The sequence below is a fragment of the Cydia pomonella genome, chromosome 3 (assembly GCF_033807575.1).
Source record: "Cydia pomonella isolate Wapato2018A chromosome 3, ilCydPomo1, whole genome shotgun sequence".
Lineage (NCBI taxonomy): Eukaryota > Metazoa > Arthropoda > Insecta > Lepidoptera > Tortricidae > Cydia > Cydia pomonella.
Window position 1 is genome coordinate 21142039 of NC_084705.1, and position 23309 is coordinate 21165347.

The window sequence follows — 23309 nt, forward strand, 5'->3', positions numbered from 1 at the left end:
AGTAATATTGACTGAATATGTTTAAAAAATACCACGACACAAAAAATGAAAATATTACATAATATAATAATATTAACATTATCATAAATTTTACAGGAAAAATATAATGGATTCGGGCAACTAAAATATTAACCAGGGACTTTCATTGGGGATATAATAAAATAATTTGGCCGTGTATTCATATTTTAGAGCCTAAAAATATATATTAGCTCCAAATATAAGCATCAATTTATTAACAAAATTGCAGATAATTCAAGCCACAAAAAAATTTATAAGGAGCTTGAAATGATAGTTTGGCGACTAAAATAAATTGGCACCTATTATTGTAAAGCGTATGATTTTTAATATTTGTTGTCATATAGTTGCTTACACCACAATCGTATGGAGCACATTTGCAGGTAGTATTTTAATTGCGGAAGCAGCTAAAATCTAACACGTTTCTCCTCGCTGCACTCTTCGTCACATATAAATTTTCAAGGTACTCTAAATTTAAAATATTCATATATCTGAGTAATATGAAATTTGAAGTCCTGGGTTAGGTTAGGTTATCGACTATCGTGTTCGTTAGGTGTGATCGTGAGTGAGGCTGGGAAGAGCATATAAGAATTAACTGGGACTTAAATACTCAAGTAAGTACCGAGAGAGCGAAGCGAGCACACAATGACATTAAACTCAGATTATATAAACGTTCATTAGGTAATTTCAGGCATAAGATAAGTAATTCGTTCGTTGGGTGTAATATAGTTTAAATAATCATACGGTTTTAAAAATTTGATATTTCAATCATATGTATTTCATTAAGTAGGTAAATCGATTTTTAAATATAATTATTCAAAAAATGCTACTTTACGTAGGTGTTTACATTTATGACATACGAAAAATATTATTAAGGCTTTTTTGTAGAAATAACAATAAATGATTGGTGCTGATTTTTTTATTCCTACACCTACAAAAAATAAAAAAAATATTAAGAAGTGTTCTTGTAAGCTTGAATAGACTGTATCTCGCGCATGAGATAGACTATCCCACCCTCTTTAATTAATACAGTAAGAAAAAGACGAAATCAGTCGTGTTCATAAATATGCATACATATTTATGAACTCGACTGTACCTACCTAGTCTATCTCACGCGCTTGAAACTACCGCGGCGCACTAGTAGCCTAACAAACTTAAAAATTATAAAAGTGATGCTGATGTTTGTATGTACAAACTAACGTTCCGTCATTATTCCACAAACATTATTTTAACCACGACATAATCAAACACCTTAAGTTTTCTACCCATAGGTTCCATGACTTCCATGTTTATACGACTACAATAACTTTTTAAGGATCCTTTTTAGGGTTCCGTAGTCAACTAGGAACCCTTATAGTTTCGCCATGTCCGTCTGTCTGTCCGAGGCTTTGCTCCGTGGTCGTTAGTGCTAGAAAGCTGAAATTCGGCATGGATATATAAATCAATAAAGCCGACAAAGTCGTAAAATAAAATATTTTTTTATTTTTTTTTTGAGGGTACCTCCCCTACACGTAAAGTGGGGGTGATTTTTTTTTTGCTTCAACCCTACAGTGTGGGGTATCGTTGGAAAGGTCTTTCAAAACTAATAGGGGTCTTCAAAAAACATTTTTTGATAAAGTGAATATATTCGGAGATAATCGCTCCGAAAGAAAAAAAAATGTGCCGCCCCCCCCCCCCCCCTTTAACTTTTGAACCGTGGAAGTAGAGCTTAAGAAAGACATTAAATGAAAACTATAGCGGACATGATCAGTTTAAGCTGTTTTTGAGTTTACCCTTCATAGTAAAAAGACTTACTACTTTAATTAGGTACTGATTATGCAAATTTGCCTATTTGTTTAACTCGCGTGAAAGGTACCGTTTCATCTCTTGGTTAACAATTTACTATACTTTAAGCTCCAGTTTAGCTTATTGTGACGGAAGAGTAACTACGGAACCCTACACTGAGCGTGGCCCGACATGCTTTTGGCCAGTTTTTATTTATATTAAAATGATAGCTCTGGTTATGATGGTGGATACGCAAATTTTAAGTGTGCATTTACCTTAATTGCTAACTAAATATTTTTAAAAGAACTTCGTTTTTAAATTTAATAGATAGGTGTTTTCTAATGCGAAAATCTTAATGCGGTTCATAGAATACATCTACTTACCAAGTTTGAACAGTCTTGCAAGAACTTGATGTTATTCGTTATTTTATATTTCATATTAATTAGATAAACATCTAAGTTTTGCGGAAAATATTACCAGGTACTGATAGGTGAATTATTCACAAATACTATGAGAATGAACTTACGTTTATAGCTACAATAGCCCCAGATCAAGCTTTAAGTATAATGATGACGTATACCTATGCCTGTAATGCATACATACATTTCCGAAAATGTTTTAATTCAGACCTACAAACATGTTGGATTTCACATCTATCATAGGCCGTGTATACGGACTAACTGATTTTGCGGGGAATACGTAGTGTAGGCTGCATTTGATTATTGGTACAAATTTCACCGAAAAAATGCTTTAGATTTTTTAAATATTTTTCTCTCGTGTTTATTATGCCATTAAGTATCTAATAAGTTAATTTCAAATTAGAATGAATTAATTTTTGAATTATTAAGTAGTATTTGTAATTTTTTTAGCTGCAACAACTGCACAAACAACATTTTTTTTTAGAGATTAGTGTTCTTAGCAGAATAATATCTCACAAATTATATAAGAATGACATTTTGTAATTACACTTTGACCTTTGCTATTGGACGCCAATTATACAAAAACTCACTGAGAAATCAAACTCCAACAAATTTACATTATATTTTATTATCTTTGTCTTTAATAAAGTAATTACAGATAGGCACTAAAAAAATAACCATGCATATGTAAAGACCATAATACAATTATATATTTCTTAATACGAACACCGCATATTCAAGTATCGAAAATAATCCAAGCCACAATGGCAGAATGGCGTTTGGAGCCGTGGGGTATCGACGAGTCGCTCCATCGAATCATTGATTTTTAAATGTAAACCTTATTTAGCACTCCTTGAAAGTTTATATTACAATTTTACGTTAAGCGATCTTTTCGTCTATGATGGAACGGAGACTGCGTGTATGTGCTTAGATTGTTAAGGTTTTTTATTATGCTTTATGAAGATTTTTAGGTCTCCAAAGCACTTGCTAGTGCTTTAAAGACTTACGCACAAGCCTGGAAAGAGTGAGCAGTGTCAGCGGGCGACTGAAATGCACCAGCGGCCTGCATATGGCGGGGGCCGCCGGCTGAGTATTGCGCGCCCGCTCTCCGCTCGGCTCCTTATTGCAACTCCCTGTGATCCCTCCGCCATACACGGACACATTTGCTTGACGGCTACAGATCCAAAATCACCTGTCAGTTTTATAATTTCTCTCGCTTGTACTTGATGATGCGTCGACATTTTTGGTTGACTCCATTGACGTATTGTACAGATGACTATGTATTTTTTTGCATTTTATACATAATATGAACATGATTTTACTAACGATTATTAATTTGTTGTTTTAATTTAAGATCGAATAAACAGGTTTTCACAACAAGCTTGTATGTCATATATTGAATGCTGTCTCCGTGTACGGCCTGCGATGACCCGCCACCCGGTCTTTTCCAGAATAACGGCAAAAATAATTAAAAGCTTCAATAAAAATGTACATGACCAGCCATGTCCAAGGCACATAATATCCGTAAACAAAAATGTCCCTTTAAAAAAGCTATTCGTTACTTACTCGACACTACCGCTAGTGTAATACGAAAACAATAAGACATTTTAAATATCAAGCTATTTATTTGTGTGCTATTTAACAGTTACTCTTTTAAAACATTAATTATAAATTTCGTTCTCCCGAATTTATTGCTCTGTTTATAATTATAAAGGGAAATGTCAATATATCTAGTGGCATAACGCCAACTAAATCTGGTTGAGATAACTATGCATTAATTAACTAAATAAATAGATATAACATGAACTATAAACTAAAGTCGAAAGAAAAACGTTGCTCCCTTAAATAAACATTAAATCCAATATTAAATCACTTGTTAAGAGCGCCAAATCATTCAGTGCGAACTGAAGCTCTCTAGTTCATAAAGTCTGTAACAATTATTTATCTTTTTAGTTCGGACACTAGATACTTAGATACCGATAAATCGACAATTATACAAGCTATCTACATGCGCCACTCTTTGCTGTTTAAGTTTGTTTCACATTTGTCGCTAAACGAAAGCTCTACTCTATGGCCACAATACAAGTCATTTTAGCAGAGTATTGAACACAGGCACGTCGTGCATTGAGCACCATACCGATGTTCAACCGGCCAATATGCGACTAGAATTACTTCCATTGTGACATGGCTTCACGAAAGGAGAAAAATAGGCCACTTCTCATAAAATTCTCTGTTTTACTTGATACGACAAAGTTACAGTACTTATAATGTATTGCAAGATGGATGTTCTTACGTCAAAGTTAAATTAGAATATCTACAGAAATTGATGTCATGTCCATAAATCGCTGCCACCTTGAGACAATTTTATGCATCAAAATGCCAGCGGCGCCTGATTTACTACCAAGAAAATGGTACATTTTGTCTGACAACGACATAAGTAATAAATACAAGTTAATTTCAGACGTAAGGCTGGTCAACAATGAAATATTCTGATATTACGAAGAATCCTATTTTCCTCTGCTAAGGCCGTGAAGACAGCCGTGCCGAAGTGTTGTGATGATGAACGAGTGGGCGACTGTTAGACCACTGTCTGGGAATGATTCATAATGGTTGCGTTCAGTATTTCCAACTGTTTTCTCCCCGGCTTTTCTATATTGACTGGACATTCTGTAACAAAGCAAGAAGTAACATTATTTATATGGAAAGCAAACAATTAGTGCAGTTAGTGGACGGGATGTTCGAAAACTTCAAATGGATTAAAAATCAATGTAAAACAAATGGTTTTTGTTAAAATTAGTAAAAACAAATATTAGAATCGTGATATGTATAATACCGTAACAAAAATGTCTCCAAAATTTGTAAACCATTTTCCGAACACGCCTGAAAGCGCCATCGTGCCAGTATACTGACATAAGACAAGGGTAATGCTTGGCTTCGACCGCTCTATGCGAGATTGCAAATTACCCACAAACCACACCTAGGACCCCAAAAGATTTTTGTGTATTCCTGATAATATTGGACATTAATGACTAAACCTTTTCTGGAATCCGCTTAGTTTGAGTTAATACCAATTTAAAAAAAAAATAATAACATATTTTTAGTGTTACTTAGTGCAAAACGCCTTTTTGTTGGCGACGTTGTCACTATAGAACCTAGTTCTTAGTCTAAATATCCTTATTAAAAATTGACAACGAACTAGGACTAGGACACTGCATAAACTAGGTTTTAAGAAAAAAAAAATCTAAATTAATTTTAAGTGACAGTTTTACCACAACCATTTAACAAATACATTCGAAAGTAGAAAAATCAAAACAAAAAATCAGCAAAGTTCACCTATAATCTTAACTTTTTTCCGTCTTTTGGCCTCAGAAATGCGTGGTTAAGGTTTTTTGGGTTCCTCGCGAAAACATGTATTGAACGACGCTGAAAACACTCTTATTTCACGTGTCAGTTTTTAAAAGGTGTAGTGCGTTAACACATTCACTGCCAGACAAAAAACGGCACACTACCCCAGAAACCGGTGGTCTATAGCTGCGTACAAAACGGGTTGCCCGGCATCTGAACAAAGTTCACGAGCGCCCACCAGGTGGGTTCCCGGCAGTGAATGTGTTAAACACCGCCGAGTCACGCTCCCGTTCTAAGCGTTCTGGCACATCTGTCAGACATTAGAAAGTATATCTGTGCGCTTTAATTAATAGTACAAAAACAAAGATCAAAAAAGTAGGTTCCCATTCATAAATTGCTCTTGTCACGTCACAGTAATAGTGGACTAGTGAACACGATTGTTTGTGTTATTTAGGATGCTGACGGCTGACAGCGTCTATAGTCGGAGTAAGAATTGATTTTTATAAATTGACCCTTATATAGCGTGTTTTTTATAGTCCGTTAATTTCAAGGGTACATTCCTGAGCTTAAATTAAGTATCTTTCTCAAAGAAACCGGTATGATAATTAACTCTATTTTGGAGATAATCAATTATTTATTTTTATCAGATAAGGCGTACGAGGGGTACACCTGCCTTAGGGGCTGTTTAATATTTATTAGTGTTTAGTATGAAATTATACATTTGCTACTAAACTCAAGTTCTATTTCGGACGATCGATATTCGAAAAGTCATTGATATGTCATACTTTTCAATAATTTGGTGGATTTAAATAGAATGTCCGTATTACAATAACGCTACTAATTATTTTATAAGAAAAAATTTGAAAATTAATTATGCCATTCAGTTTTCTTAAATGTATTTAGCCATACCCCGAAGTTAACCCTTTTCCAGGCATAGTACGATTTATCGACCACATTAGCATTCCGATTTAAGGTTCAAATTAGATTACACTTATGTTACTTGTCTTCAAATGAATCATCAAAGCTGGATTTATTGGAATATATTTGGCTTTTTTTGGGAAAACCTTGTAGATTGGTGCGGCCTGGAAAAGGGTTAAGGGAGTTGAAAAAAAACACCGTGTATATATATGAAATATGAAGCTAAGGCTAACAGTTAAACGGCCTTAGCTTAATATATCATATACACCGTGTTTTTTTTTATTTGCGTTAATTTCGAGGGTGCATTCCTGAGCTTAAATTAAGTCACTTTCACAAAGACACCGATATTATAATTAACTCCATTTCGGAGATAATCAATCATATTTTTTTATATTATAAGGCCCTTACGAGCGTGTACAATTGCCTTAGGGCCTGTTTACTTATTGATTAGTGTTTAGTGCGAGTTCATACATTTGCTACTAACGTACGTACTATCTCGGACGATCGATGTTAGAAATGACATTGATATATCACAGTTTTCAATTGTTTTGTTGAGTTAAATGTAATGCCCGTGTTACAACAACGCTATATGCAACATTTAGTTACTTTTTATAAAAATAAAAATAGTAAAAAAAAAACAAAAAAAATTTTTTTTTTTTAAATTAACTATGCCATTTAGTTTCCTTAAACGTACTTACCGAAACCCCGGAGTTAACGCAATTCAATAAAAACACGGTGTATAAATAAGGGTCAATTGATAACTGTCAACTGTGAATAGTTAGGTTAGTCGAGTATAGCCCGCGTGGTCAGTGGTGTGGCGAGTCATGGCGAGCGAGAAGGGCGCGCACCTCGCTACTGGCAGCACTGGCGGCGCACGCTGTCGGAGGCGGCGTGCTCGGCGGGCTCGGCGTCCGCGCGGATCACCGCGCCGTCGCCCTCGGGCGGGTCCCGCATCTGCTTCTGCGACACGATCCTGTAGATCTCTGAAAATCGGACATAATATGTTAACCCTTTTCCAGGCATAGTACGATTTATCGACCACATACGCGCCATTAGAATTTCAACTTTAGCAGTCCGATTTAAGGTTCAAATTGGATTACACTTTCCGGAAATGTTACTTGTCTTCAAATGAACCATCAAAGCTGGATTAATTGGAATATATTTGGATTTTTTGGGAAAACCTTGTAGATTGGTGCGGCCTGGAAAAGTGCTAAGACACGTCCACTTGTCATTACACATTTGGGCCGCTTTATCACATTGCAATGCCGTCTGTGCCCAATCAATTACACTTTTTATTTGATGTTCAGATTTATATTCTTCACATGAATTCAAATATTCAACACAAATGCTCCACTGATCTTGAAAGATTAATATTGTTCAGCATTTGAGAACAATAGAAAATCTAAATTCTATGTCTTAAGTCTTATTCTAGACAATAATTAATTAATTGTATAAAATCAACGAATCTTTGTTATAGGTATCTTTTAAAACTTACCAGTTAAGATATTCTGGAATGCCGGTTCCACATTAGTAGAATCCAGAGCGGAAGTTTCAATAAAACTAAGTCCATTCTTTTCCGCAAATGCCTTTGCTTCTTCTGTTGGGATGGATCTGAAAATTGATAGTTATTTGTTTTACAAGGGGACAAAATTATTGTTTAACTGCTCGTGCTAATGTTCATACCCAAGCAAGCGAAAGATCCCAACAAGTGGAATCTTGAGCAATGTCAATTTTGCCACCGAGTGAAACAAAATTTTCACCACACTGTAAAATATCAAACAAAAACCTAATTTAAAGTCAATTCTACCAGCCAACATAAGGAAACAACTCAAAATTTGCAACTGTTTACTTTGCCCCACATGTGAATAAAATGCAAGTTACTAATCAGTTTTTAAATAATCAAGAGAACTTTTACCAGCTGGTGTGGTGAAAATGTTGTCTTTTCTAATATTTTTCTTCAATTGAAATTATTTTTAACACCGATTGATTTAAATGTTAAAGTATGCAATATTAAGGCAATTGATTTAGAATATAGTCATGTTTTGTTCATTGTTTACTTTGTGTGGGTTGGTTTTGAATGTATGTAGGTGGGTGAGTTAACAAGTTCACACCAAGGATAATGTTAAGTGGCGCTGGAAGGACCGTACCAGATATTTGCCGTTTAAAATGTTAATACATTTTTAAAATTTGGTTACCACCAAACATCACATTTGAATCCTTATGTTGACAGTTGAATGCAAGAGGTAGTGGCATAGCCGGGACGACCATGTCGACACGAGATCAATCAAAAAGGAAAACAAAAGGAATTATCATTATAATAACAAAAAACCCAGATTGCTTATGTATATTTATAAAATGGTTTTTTCACTAGCTTTGATTTGAAAAATCAAACCTCCCTTTTTTAGGGTTCCGTAGCCAAATGGCAAAAAACAGAACCCTTATAGATTCGTCATGTCCGTCTGTCTGTCCGATTATGTCACAGCCACTTTTTTCCGAAACTATAAGAGCTATACTGTTCAAACTTAGTAAGTGGATGTATTCTATGAACCGCATTCACAAGATGTTCACACAAAAATAGAAAAAAAAACAATAAATTTTGGGGGTTCTCCATACTTAGAACTGAAACTCAAAAAATCTTTTTTCATCAAACCCATACGTGTGGAGTATCTATGGATAGGTCTTCAAAAATGATATTTAGGTTCCTAATATCATTTTTTTCTAAACTGAATAGTTTGCGCGAGAGACACTTCTAAAGTGAAAAAATGTGTGTCCCCCTGTAACTTCTAAAATAACAGAATGAAAAATCTAAAAAAAATATATGATATAGATTACCATGCAAACTTCCACCGAAAATTGGTTTGAACAAGACCTAGCGAGTAGTTTTTTTTTAATAGGTCATAAAATATTTTTTTTTTTTTTTCATCAAACCCCACACGTATTGTGGGATATCTACGGATAGGTCTTCAAAAATGATATTGAGGTTTATAATATCATTTTTTTCTAAACTGAATAGTTTGCGCGAGAGACACTTCCAAAGTGGTAAAATGTGTGTCCAAACCAAAGTGGTAAAATGTTGAACAAGATCTAGTAAAGTAGATTTTTTATACGTCATAAATGGTACGGAACCCTTCATGCGCGAGTCCGACTCGCACTTGGCCGCTTTTTTTCATATGGGGCCGAATTCATATTTTCATATCTGACGAATTGTAATGACTCTAATGACTGTAGGGTGTTTCAAATAAATGGACATACATACGCTCGAAAATCATTACCCTTGTTCTGACGCGTTCGGGTAAAATAAAGGGGACTAGTCAAGTGACAATCGTTTATAGAAAACGTCAAACGAAACATACATACCATAGGCTACGGAGGCTGCTTACCATCAGGCGGGCATGCTTGTTTGCCACCGACGTAGTATAAAAAAAAAGATAATGGTTGGGAATGATCACGTGAGTTTTCTTTCGCATCTTTCATACTAAATCAGGAGATACATTTTTACTTTTTTCATTGTTGTTGTAGATAATTAATTGCCTTCTTGGGTACGGCCCCAACGCAGCGCACCGGCAGCGACGCGGTACGTGAGCTGCGCGAGCATTAGTAGAAAGTGGTAGTGTTAATAGTATAGTAATCACCTAAGATGCCTGAGATCGCTCTTGTTGCCGACGAGCATGATCAGGATGTTCTGGTCGGCGTGATCGCGCAGCTCGCGGAGCCATCTCTCCACATTCTCGTAGGACAGGTGCTTGGCGATGTCGTACACCAGCAGCGCGCCTACCGCACCGCGGTAGTACGCGGACGTGATCGCGCGGTACCGCTCCTGCCCGGCCGTATCCCATATCTGGGCCTTTATGGTTTTGCCATCCACCTGAGAACAATTATTAAAAGTGCCTTTGAATCAACTATTCACAGTGCTTGGCAAAATGGCAAAAAACCTATGTAACTGAGCAAAGTACTATGTAAGAATGAAACGTTTATATGGGACCAATTGCATTAAAGCAATACAAAAGTAAAAAATGTGAGACATGACATCAGTAGGTATGCGATCCTCAAAACGCTTTTTACTAAATAGTACATAAATGTGAAGTCACACCCAGATAGTTTCAAATCAATATAATAATAATTGACTATTTCAATGGAAGACAGTATCTGGGGTATAGAAACACAACTAGTCAGAAACAGCAACTTATCATATAATGAATAGCATTGTCAACTAGTCCAAAAATTACTAGTTAAAGTAAGGTAAGGTCCTGTAAATCAAATGATAAAGTCAACGCAAATATCAATCAAAACATCTGTTTTACTTAGGAGTTAATACTGTCTTACGGTGATTTAATGTATAAACAGTTAGACATAAGCACATAGGCATTCAAACAGTTTCTGATAAGAAATGAATGGTATGTGTCAAGCTTTTTAAAATACACAAATATTTGATAACACAAGGTCTTTTTTTTGTCAGTTTAATTGTACTGAAGAAAGAGTTTGAGTTACAATATGTTGTGATCAAAGAGAATTGATGGTAATAGAGAGGTATAAGTCTAAGAAAAAAGCTTACCATAATACCATTTAGTTTGACATCCAAAACAGATGGCGCTATTCTGGGCCATGTTATGCGGTCACTTGTCAAACATCAACTTTTGAGAATCAGAGTTACCGCAAAATGTATAGAGCTGGACAGCACCATGTCATTTACCCATCAAATTCAAAGCACGAAATTGTCTTAAATTTTACACATCTTAATCAATGTATTTTTGGTTGTGATGAGTAACTCAACGTGACATTTTTGTGTAAATTTTATTTGGCTATGAGACTGTTGAGTAGTTTTGTTAACCCAATGTGGCAATGTACACATCAACAATAAGGATGCTGTTATAGAATGTAGGCATCATGTGACATGTTGAAAATATTTCCTTTGTAATACATTGATTGTGTAATATATTAACTATATTGTATGGAAAAATAAAAAAGTGGCACACTGAATCTAATACTAAATGAGCAATGCATATTTATATTTTTCGGGGATATCGGAAAAGGGTCTAACGATTTTCATGATCTTTGCTATATTCATTGGCGAAAAACCGATCTAGCTACTTCTTATCTCTGGGAAAACATGCTTTTATATGTTTTCCGAGGAAAATTGATCTCCGAGATATTGTGTTAGAAGGGCACCGCTAAATGTTTATGTTATATGTATTACTACTACTAATTATGTCAAATGAATATCTACTTCAAGATTTAATTAGATCTAATGGGGCATAGCAATAAAAAACACATCACCTAGTAATTTAAGTGCATACATTTTATAAAATTATTATTTTAATATGAACCAGACAAACATGGGAAACTGACTGCAGGAAGGAAAATTAAGACTTATGTGACATAAGTTATGTCATTTGTTGGCTACAACTCAAAAATGATACTTTTACCACTAAAGATCATTTTTTATTTATTTTGGTTATTCTAAACAACAATGTAAAGAGCCAGTGCCAACACTAATAGTACCAGTACCTACATATTTTGTCTACCTACTTACTACATTTTTTAAGCATTGTAAGAAATTGCTTTGCTATGGTCTAATTTTATTAGAAATGTGATTAGAACATAAACTTAATAAGAAACTTCAGAACATTTCACACTTGAAACACTGCCATTAGGCTGTCCAGACCAGAGGTGTGTGAGAATGCATAGCAAGGGATGTGTTAGTTTAGAACCAATAGAATCACTTCATTTACCTATCCTTTCTCAGTGCAACTCTGGTGGGAAGTTTTCTATTGGTTCTTAACAAATACATCCCTCTCTCTCTACACATCCTCACAATTCCAACTAAAGTACATCCTTGTATTTAACATCATTAATATTACCAATGTTGTAGACATGCCACAAAAATGAGTAACTTTTTTTAATTGAAAAAAAAAATAAAAATAAAGTAGAATGTTTAAAAATGAGGGCTATGTAAATTATTATTTATTGATAATAATGGCATATTGAGAAAGTCCCCTTTAGATAAATCAAATAAGAAAAATTAGCATTAGCTTTCAATAGGGGCAGATTGTAGTACACTAAGTATAATAAATAGCACAATTGACCCAAATACCTACTTATTAAATCATTGTTACTTATAAGGAGTGATGACAGTTATTTGTTAACTGTTGTAACTCAAAATGAATGAACTCATTATTCAAGAATGCCATTGCTAACCTAAAAAAGTTGAGTTATAAAAATCAGAGCTAACTTTCCTTTTTTGAATAAAGTAAATCAATCAAATTGTTTAACACATTCGCTACCAACGTTTTCGTAGCGCTACACTCGTAGCCAATCCCAGTGTTTTCCTGCTTTGTAGAGGAATGCGTCTATGAACAGAGAACCCGCCAAGCGGGTTCCCGGTACTCAATGTGTTAATAAAGTCCCATAAGAACAGAAGCAAGCCACTATAAGGGTGGCATTTGTTAAAATAGACCCTCAATAAATAAATCAAGATAAAAACAAGTTTTCATGAAATGGAAGTGGAAATTTCCAAGGCCCTTTTTATCTTTTGCATTGTTTTTATTTTCTGTTGTTTGCCTATGGTTTTTTTAAATGTTTCTGACAATGTACCATTGTTTAATTCAAATATATTTGCAACATTATCATAAATGATCAGGAAAATGTAATAATACACTACATACAGCTTTTATATAATAACATTTTTACATTCCCATATACTCATACATCTGTAGTTTAGTCTCTATACAGTTCAAAAACAAAGAAAATAATTGGTACAGTAACAAATTGGTAAAAAAATAATGGACAAATAAATACCTACTTAAATGAAAGCTAATCACAACAATTTTAGTCTAGTGGTGTTATTGTTAAGAGTAATTCATTGTTTGAAACACTAAACAAGCTATCAAATACTTGTCAGTCTGAGGTCAGAAAGCTACATGTTAATTTAATTCATATGTACCTATTTGGAACAAAGTCCATTGTAAACCCATAATAAAATGGCGAAAACCAATGTAATAACACAGGTTAGTGAAAAGAAATGAATTATAGAACATTGGCATATTTACACAAGATATATTTATTTAGGAAAATTAAATGTTTAAACTCATTAACAATTTGTACCTAATCATATGCCTGTAACACAAAGAATTTTCTCTCAACAACAATGGAGCTCCATGTTATCATAGAATTAACATAATGGCCTTAGAAACTGATTCACAGCAAAACCACTCACCTCTATACTTCTTGTTGCGAATTCCACGCCTATTGTTGATTTGGACTCTAAATTAAATTCATTTCTAGTGAAACGAGAGAGAAGACTGGATTTGCCCACGCCCGAGTCTCCTATTAGGACCACTGGAACAAAAGCATACGATTACTATCGTAGATTTTTGTATTTCAACCTTAAATTGGTTCAGAACTACCATTATAGACCGTTCCGAACGTTCCGAAGGTGACTCACTTCAATAATTTACGTGAAATCGATTGTTGTCGCCCAAATCAGCTGATGATCTTAGCTTGCATACAAATGATAAAGTACAATTCTACAAATTGAATATCTCTTCTAATTTACTCCTACAACTTTCAGAAATATGTTAACACAAAATACAAAGAGTTTTGTTCTATCAATTATGATAAATTCAGACGTAGTTATAAAACAATGGTTTCAAATCAACTATCCAAGACCTCGAATGTGTAAGGGTATATTTTATCAATATCACGTAAAATATTACTTAATACTTGAAAACTTACCTTTGAACAAATAATCGTATTCGTCCTCTCTTGTGCCCATTTTGATTATCTAGAGCTCTATACGACGTCAAAATCGGTCAGTTATAAAACGTCAAGATGAAAGTAAACAAAAATAACTGGAGACACAAATATCACAGCTCCTACAAACACTGCACAGCCTCCGAATTATCACTTTTATACAAGGATTAATTATATTCACACAGGTTTAAAACAATTATAAATCTAAATTGTCTCGGGGACAAAATGGCGGATTACTTTACGCCCCCCTCACTCACGACCAGTGACCAAAGGCGTTTCAGTGCAATGTCGACACCTTTATGAATTTTTACTCAGCAACCAATAAAAGCATAGTTGTGATTTTCATCTAATGCTGTGATTGGTCGGATTAGAAGCATTGACAACTACATTTTTTCTCCCATTTTAGAGTTCGTTCAATGACGGTAATGTTTTTATCGTCGAATCACATAAATAATTTTGAATATGCAGTAGAGGTTTAAAAATTAAAAGAAAGAGTTATAGTTGATGATAAAAATTGCTAATTATTATAAAATAATTCAATTATACAGTATTTTTTACAAAGTATCGGCCAAATCAGAGTATAATTATGCGATATTAGAGCGCACTCGTGATTTTTGACAGCTGCTAGATATAATTTTAAGGGCTTCACACACCTTACAACAAATCGAAAACGTTTTTTTGTTACGTTTTATCTATCGATCATACGCTGCAACGCATCCCTTTTTTCACACCAGAGTGATCGACAGGCAGATAAAGATTTTTGATTTTGGCGGTATGCCCTTGCCCTTAGATACGTCTGCAGTGTCCTTTGTAGCAAAGAAATTCAAATATGTGTATTCTATCCAGGTATTATAATATTCGTTGGTACCTTTCAAGTCCCCAGTCCAGATTAGGCAGGCGCGGGGAGTGGGGACTATACATATACACATTTGTACTAAGAGGGGGGTGGCATTAGCATTTTTTTTATCATACAGGAGGCAAACGAGCAGACGGATCACCTGATGGTAAGCGAATACCGCCGCCCTTGGACACCTGCAACACCAGAGGGGTTGCAAGGGCGTTGCCGCCATTTAAGATGGGAGTACGCTCTTTTATATTATTAGTGTATTATTTGCACCAACAAGTAAAAGAAAACTACCACATATTTTATAATTTATATTACATTTAATCAATTCTATTCTAAGGCGATTTTCACATTGGATGCGGATCCGCACGTCGTTCCAGAGTGCGTGCGGGTCATCGCTATTTATACGAGGGGCAAATAGAGAAAACTGTAGTAATTAGGCAGTCAATCATTATTTTAAAGCATTTTAAAACTCTTTCTGTCCATAAGTTTACATTTTTGACAGCCGAATGGAATATCTTCTTCTTTTCATCCTGTAAATCTTATTACCCTCTGTTGGGGTGTAGGGAATCATAATCTTCTGAATGAAATATACCTCAAAATTTGTACCTTTGTTTATATAATGTCTAATGTTGCTCTCACACTGGCAGTTATATAACGCTATATAACATCTTGCGACAGGGACAACATAATAGTGTTGTCCCTATCACAGAATTTAAATATGTAATTGCAACAAGAGCACCATAACTGGCCTATCCTATGTCTGCACAGTTCAGTTCGCTCACGCATCGGACCGGAGTGCCGATCCGTATCAATGTGATGACCGCGTATGTTTATTTTACTTTATTCTAAGTTCTACACAATTTACAAATCACTGGGCTACAGCCACTGCGTCATCCTCGTCGTCGCTGTCATCTCGTACCTCTTGAGCCAATGTTCTGTCTACGTGCACGAACGGATCTATTTTCAGTTTCTCTGTAGATGGAGGACTGCTGATTAGACACCTGGAACGCAAATAACACTACACATCACACATATGCATCTTATTATTGATTGTAAGACATCTGGGTTTCGGTATTTTTTTTTTTTTTTTACAGTTTGCTAGTTATTTACAGGTAAGGCCGTAATGGCAGAGGAATTTGAGCTAATTTTGTAGTAAATAAAGTCGAATATGTTTTTTATTGAACAAAACTAAATCAGAGTAAGAGTTACCAGTTCGAACTGCTAGCCCGGTTATTTGACTATCCCTCACCGAAAAACTTACCAAACAATAAAGACTAGCCCTTCGCAATTGCCTACTGCTATTGCTATCAATATGCCTTGCAATCCTTTTATAAGGGACTAAGGGTTACCCTAATAATTTAGTACTTTTTATAAAATTTTCCCTTATTGTTTATTAATTCCAAACACATTTTTGTAGGTTGCCAGTATTGATCGGCATTTACTTATATACACAAGAAACCTTTTACAATCTCCAGTAAAACAAACACTGTCAATAATGAGTACATCATTGTTATAGTAAACTGGAGTTCAATAGAAATTGCAAATTATGTAAACATAATTTTACATTCATCATTTCGCAGTCTCGCACTTTTTAAGGACATCTAAAGATAATAAACTGTGTAAAAATAACGATGGGCCTTATTTAGCGCAGGTACCTTAACGAACAACAATTGAATTGAATCTGACAAGAAGAGAGTATATACTCTTGCACTTACTTGGTAATAAAAAGTCCATCCCTCTTTGGCCTCACAGACTGTATGTCCTTTAGCAACGCTGCAATATTCTCAGCAACTTGTTTCGGGTCCATATTTAGCTGAATCAAACAAATAAAACACACCTTTAATTAATATTACATGTTTACATCTTGCTTGCGTTGTACAACTTGGTACGATAACTTAGCCAGTTGTCGTACAGTCAGCGTCAAATACTTTGTAGCAACCAAACTATATTTGGCCATTTTGGCTGCTACAAAGTGTTTGACGCTGACTGTACCAAGCAAAAACGTATGCTGATTATATTTACAAGTGTTTTAACACTGCAAGCTCTAGGAATGTAAATTTCCAGCCAAAAAACGACCTTGATGTTTTATATTATAACTAGGTATTAGGAAACATTTTTTTTTAAATAAAATATTTTAATTTGTGTCATTTAAAGAAGAAACACTACTGTGTAAATTATAAAATGAAATTGATGCCATATAAGAAAGAAAAACCGGCCTAGAGCATGTGGGGCCATGCTCTGTGTTTCAGGGTTCCGTAGATACCCGTCCATCAAAGTAAGTTTTTTGCAAATATTCAAAAACCGCTTAACCGATCAGGTTCGCTATATTTTTCCTTGAAAGTCTTTACTAAGGTTCGATTTTTTTGCATAGTTTAGACCCATGCTTCAAAAGTTAGAGGACACATTTTTTCTTTCCGAGCGATTATTTCCGAAAATATTATCACTACACCTTATATAACTAAGATCCCCGCCGCATGTCTGTTTGTATGTATGTTCGCGATAAACTCAAAAACTACTGAACGGATTTTCATGCAGTTATTCTTGAGGAAGGATTAGGTATACGAGTATTATTTATTAAGGTTTTGTGTAACTCGTAAGAAGGCGGAGCGGGTCACTAGTGTTTATCAAAAATGGTTCTTGTAAACCCATATTCATTTTGAAAGACTTATCCAACGACACCCTAAATTATAGAATTGAAGCAAAAAAAATCCTCGCTTTCCGTGTAAGAGAGCCTAAGTAAAATATATGAGGGACCGCCAGCAGTATGTTGAGTATACAGGACACAAGTCTGAACCGTATTTTACCAGGACCGGAGTAAGTCAGGGAAGTAACTTGGAGTCGTTAGAATTTATTATCGTGATTAATGATCTCACAGAAGTATTCAAGGAAGCTAGACGTCTACTATTCGCGGACGATCTCAAGTTGCTTCTGGCGGTCAAAGACGAGGAAGACTGAAAGCGACTCCAGCGAGACGTCGAGAGAGTGGTGGAGTGGAGTTGGAGAAACAAGAGTTTAATGTAAATAAATGCGTGACAATTATAATCACCCGGGCCAAAACACCACTCTCCTACAAATATTTGGTATTAGGATCGCAATTGAAGCGAGTGCAATCGGTAAGAGATCTAGGGGTATATAGGTTTGAATGCGGACCTGACTTTCAGGGACCATATTGTAAGCACGTGCAAAAAGGCGTTCCGAATCCTGGGCTTGTACTTCGGCGAGCAGAAAGCTTTACGAACGTGACGGCCATTTCGGCTTTGTACAATAAATACATAAATAAATAAATATTATAGGACATTATTACACAAATTGACTAAGTGACAGTAAGCTCAGTAAGGCTTGTGTTGAGGGTACTTAGACAACGATATATATAATATATAAATATTTTATAAATACTTAAATACATAGAAAACACCCATGACTCAGGAACAAATATCCATGCTCATCGCACGAATAAATGCCCTTACCAGGATTTGAACCCGGGACCATCGGCTTCGTAGGCAGGGTCACTACCCACTAGGCCAGACCGGTCGGTCCGGGCTAACTGGAATGCAATTCTGCAATATGGGCTCCACATGAGTCGAAGTACATCGTCATGATAGAAAGGATACAAAATAAGTTTACAAGGTACATCTATTGGAAACTGTACGGAGTGTATCCTTTCTATCCGCTGATGTATCCCACACTGTTCGTACTAGGCATAAATTAGAAACACGCAGGGATCTAGCACTCGCATACTACTTAGTGCAGATACTTCGCGGTAGCATTTATTACCCCGGGGGTCCTACAACAACTGAATCTATGTGTGCCCGACGGGTACGTAGATCGGAGGCAGCAACCGCGGCTGCTGGTGGAGCCGATCTGCTTCTTAAGGCGCCTCTTAGTCACACCGTCCGCCCGTCACTAAATTTAGTAGCTGATCAAACTGACTTGACTTGTTTTCATGCAAATGTCCAAATTTATAAGAATTTGTTTAAAGGTTTTTGTTGTTATTTATTATTTAATATAAATTATATAGTTAATAAGCATACGTCGGGGTTTTCGGTGCGGGAATGTTTTCTTGTATTTATAACTTTGTCTATTGTAAAATAATTACCAAACTATGAATTAAAAATAGAAGGTAAGCTTCAAATGCGCTTAGAAATATTAAAATAGTATTGGTTTTTATAGTTTTAACCTGTTTTTTGGCTAGTGTAAAACATTCCCGCACCGAAAACCCCGACGTATGTTAATAAGGCACTATTGTATTAGGGTTAACCTGTAAGGATAGTTGCTAAATGACAGTAAAAAAAAAAAAAAATAATAGTTCCCAGTTGACTACGGAACCCTAAAAAGTGACAGGCCTCCAGTGCCCAAGACCCACTCTGTCCTGGAATCACCCGAGTTGATTCGGATAGGAGGTACGAACTTATGAGATTGCATTAGAGCATGCCACCGTGGCCCGGGTGACCAAGCGGTCTAGGCATGTGCCGCGAAATTTGAAGTTTTAAATATACTTAGAATAAAATTTCGATTTTGTTTGCTGACCTGATATTGTGTCGGTGGGAAACGAAAATATGAATATAATTTTCAATAGACTATTTTTTTATTTTATTGGATGCCTGAGGAATAATCATTTTGTTATTATTAAAATGAAATGTCTAAAAACCATCTGATAATCAGAAATACTTTACGAAACATCAAGGCTCGAAATTTACAGTCAGCTGCAGAGAGGGGTGGCCCCTCCTGCATAGACTGATTGTATGCATCTCTCTGCAGCGGACTGTACCTAGGTAAGGTACAATATCAGATAGGTCGAGTTTACCAAAAGGGAAAGTGATATATTATGCTGCAGGATAATATAATATATAGTACCTAAATAAAATAATAACAATACCCGGCCAATGGGGACTTCACAGCTGCCAAAGTTCTGTTGGTACTCATCCCTGGTCACTCTATACTGGACACCAGCCGCGAACTTGCGAACCATGTCCACTAGATTCGTGTCGACGGTGCCGGCGCGAACGTTAGGAAACTTGCGCTTCATCAAGCCCCGGATGGGTACGAGCTCCGTGAGGATGTTGGGGTGCGCTATTACGAAGTCGTATTCCGCTACTTTAATGGCGCCTTCCTGAAATGTTGAACATACTTGTTTAAAGTGAACCAATCGGTGTGTCCATCTCGCTATAGATATTTTTATCTACTAAAAGAAGATTCATATGACAGCATTTGTTATTATTTTGCTCTTCGTTGGAGAGAATAAAAATACCATGACGTGAGGGATATAGGCTAATTCTAAAGAGCATACAGATCACTTTCGTAATACTCGATGCCTGATTCTTTGGATTAAATTTCCAAAAGCAGACCCCTGGTTCATTTAGGATACAAACGAGAAAGTGCTGATGAGGAGGATCTATATTTACCTGTATCTTCTTAATCAAATCAGTTCCCCCCACAGTGGTAGCCCCAGCCTCACTGGCCTGCTTGACTTGCTCCGGAGCTTTGCAGAAAGCGAGGATGGTGCGTTCCACGTCGCGCGGGAAATGGTGGGGCAGGAGAGCCAACCGCACAAATGGGTCCACAAAGCGGTTCTGTAAAAAGAGATTTTGACACACATTAAATATGTAAGATATTATGTAATTTCGCAATTTATAATTGGGCAATTTATCATAGTAAAGTGGAAAAAAAATCAGCTTATATACGTCCAACTGCTGGGCATAGGCCATCTCTCATGGACGAGCGGAATTGGGGTATAGTCCTTGTGCTGGCCCAAAGCAGGCCAATAAACTAAGTGAACATGAAAAAAAAAATATTTTTAAAGAAATATTATCAACAACTTAGCATTAGGGAATAATCCCATACTATGTGAACCACAAAAAATAAGTCTATTAATTATGACTCATATCATATGAACTGAGATGTCACTGTTGTCGCAATTTTGGGATTCATGCCACCATTCATGGGATATTTTGAACACCTTTTAGGCTACACAAGGGTGTAGCCTAATTCTAAAGGTAGAATTATCAATATTTCATGAAATAGGTTTATTTGCATACAACAAAGGAGGAAGACATATAATCAACTGACCTTCTTTGCAGCTTCCATGTTCATCTCAACTTTAGCATACACAAATGCATTAGGCTCATTGTACATTGTGACATGGTGTGTCTCTTGGTGAGCCCGGATTGCATCCTCGGTGGAATACACCACCCACTGATAATACTTCATGGGAAAAACATCATCTTTGGATATTAGTTTCAAGGAGTCATCCACATGTTTGACCGTATGAATTTTAGCTGCTGCTCTGTAATGTATTACAAACAATTCAGTTTACTAATTAAGTGGGTTCATACAAATTTAACTCCCTCCTATAAAATACATATACATCCTTCATCCTCTACAAAATATTATATGGACTCTTTCACTTTTCGAGCTGTTCGGCTGTGGAACAGCCTGCCCTTAGATATTAGGTGTGCAAAAACTCTTCAAAGCTTTAAAATCCTACTGAAAAATTATTACTTGTCTCTTTCTTAATGTGCCGCTTTGTTATATTATGTATGTATGTATATTTAGATATGTATCTAATATTTATTTATTTTAATATATGTTTATTTAAATTGTAAATGTACTGTTTGTACTGTCTGCTTAATGTATGTGTAATTTTCCTATTCCTCTAATTAATTTGTGCACTACCTGTTCTAAAACTTACTGTTGCTAAATTTGTTTTTCTTTGTGGTGCAATAAAGAATATTTACTTACTTACTTTTACATATAGATGTTCCTCACCAAAAGCATTATGGCCATGGGTTTGTGTGGTCTATTAATTACCTATTATTCAATTGCACATATTTAACTAAAAGAGGACTAATAGTTGACACTGTATAGAGCACGCCCAGGCGAGGAAAACGCGCGCGCCGCCTCGGCAAAGGCACGTCTACACTGGCCGGTTTGTGCGCAAGGAGATTGCCTCGCGCATATGCTCGCTCTGTGTGGACCCGCCTAATCAGATTTTTCAAGTGGCCATCTTGGTTCCAGATTGCATTTCCTAATTGTATATTGAAATGAAGTGTAAAGGGTTCAAAGAAAAATTTGCAGGTGCTACAGCATTCAACACCTTGATGGAGCCATAACACGAAAAATTGATTGATTGATTGAGCATCATAAACACCATGATTGTATAAAGTAATTGAATACGTAAAACACTATACTACTGATATATAGTGTTTTTTTTAACTGCATTAATTTTAGGGTATGGCTAAGTACATTTAAGGAGACTGAATGGCATATATGTAAACAAGGCAAGTGTCATGCTTATAGGGGCCTTATGAGATAAAAAAAAATCATTGATTATCTCCAAAATGAAGTTAATTAGAATACCGGATTCTTTGAGAAAGTTACTTAAGCTCAGGAATGCACCCTTGAAATTACCGGACTTTAAAAAACATCGTGTATTAACTTACTTGCTAGCTCCTCTTTGGTTATGAGGAATAAACCCCACTTTTGTTATCTCAACTTTCACTTTTTTAGCACGAGCCTTTGCTCTAGTCCCTTTACGGGCAGCATAAACAATAGTTGAACTGTGTATGGTACGCTAGAAAAAATAAAATATGAAGTGTGAATATTTAGTTTGAGTTATTAATATAAATAAGTGTACATTTATAAACTGCATGTTGTTATTGTTTTGAAGATAATAGTGAAAGTAATGGTATTAAGACTTACTATATGAGTGGAATTCGTTTTATAAGCCGATAATGTAGTGCTTAGCATAGAACCTAAAACAAAATAATGTTTAGTTATACAGTGTACCAAGTGTTCAAACAACAATGGCTACGTTTTTATAACAAATAACTTACGGAATAACGTTCCTGCCATGACGATAAATAAATTTTGTATTCGAGTTTCAAATTAGTTCCCTTAATTCCTTAAATTCCTTTCCATATATAATATTTTCTATTATCTGATTTTATGAAGTTTTGAGGTTATGGAGCTTTTCTTTCATGTTTCATCCCCTGATTGACATATCACTTGACACCTAATATTATTAACTTTTGGCCGTTTTCACCTATGCTTCGAACAGTATAAAGGGCTCTACTTACCTTATAATAAATCACATACGATTTTTGATACAATACGCGCTTGATCCATCGATTGAATTCATATCACCTTTTCAGTCGGCAATGTTTTGTTGCGTGGAGATATAATTATATTGTATGTGTATGGTGGAGATATTGACACCGTAATTTCAGCGATTGGATTAAAAAAAATCGTTTTGT

General features: G+C 35.6%; 2 protein-coding genes across 2 annotated transcripts; both read right to left on the reverse strand.

Annotated features, from left to right (window-relative positions):
- Positions 1 to 2810: 2810 nt before the first annotated feature.
- Positions 2811 to 14488, reverse strand: LOC133516279 (ras-related protein Rab-11A). Its single transcript, XM_061849118.1, has 6 exons — positions 14193 to 14488; positions 13675 to 13796; positions 10094 to 10326; positions 7957 to 8072; positions 7310 to 7444; positions 2811 to 4865 (listed from the first exon to the last, which is right to left on the reverse strand). The coding sequence occupies exons 1-5, from the start codon at positions 14230 to 14232 to the stop codon at positions 7314 to 7316; spliced, it is 642 nt and encodes a 213-aa protein (XP_061705102.1). The 5' UTR covers positions 14233 to 14488; the 3' UTR covers positions 2811 to 4865; positions 7310 to 7313.
- An 864-nt stretch (positions 14489 to 15352) lies between these two features.
- LOC133516277 (large ribosomal subunit protein uL1m) lies at positions 15353 to 23176 on the reverse strand. Its single transcript, XM_061849116.1, has 8 exons — positions 22890 to 23176; positions 22756 to 22808; positions 22497 to 22627; positions 21124 to 21340; positions 20460 to 20627; positions 19934 to 20167; positions 16773 to 16870; positions 15353 to 16058 (listed from the first exon to the last, which is right to left on the reverse strand). The coding sequence occupies exons 1-8, from the start codon at positions 22906 to 22908 to the stop codon at positions 15926 to 15928; spliced, it is 1053 nt and encodes a 350-aa protein (XP_061705100.1). The 5' UTR covers positions 22909 to 23176; the 3' UTR covers positions 15353 to 15925.
- Between the last annotated feature and the right edge of the window lie 133 nt (positions 23177 to 23309).

Coding starts and splice junctions, on each gene's coding strand:
- LOC133516279 (XM_061849118.1), bottom strand. CDS start 14,232: ATGGGCACAAGAGAGGACGAATACGATTATTTGTTCAAAG. Junction 13,797..14,192: donor ATACGATTATTTGTTCAAAG/GTAAGTTTTCAA, acceptor CTTTTGTTCCAG/TGGTCCTAATAGGAGACTCG. Junction 7,445..7,956: donor ATTCCAGAATATCTTAACTG/GTAAGTTTTAAA, acceptor TCCGATTTTCAG/AGATCTACAGGATCGTGTCG.
- LOC133516277 (XM_061849116.1), bottom strand. Junction 21,341..22,496: donor AACCAAAGAGGAGCTAGCAA/GTAAGTTAATAC, acceptor AATACATTACAG/AGCAGCAGCTAAAATTCATA. Junction 16,059..16,772: donor GATGGACTTTTTATTACCAA/GTAAGTGCAAGA, acceptor TTTGCGTTCCAG/GTGTCTAATCAGCAGTCCTC.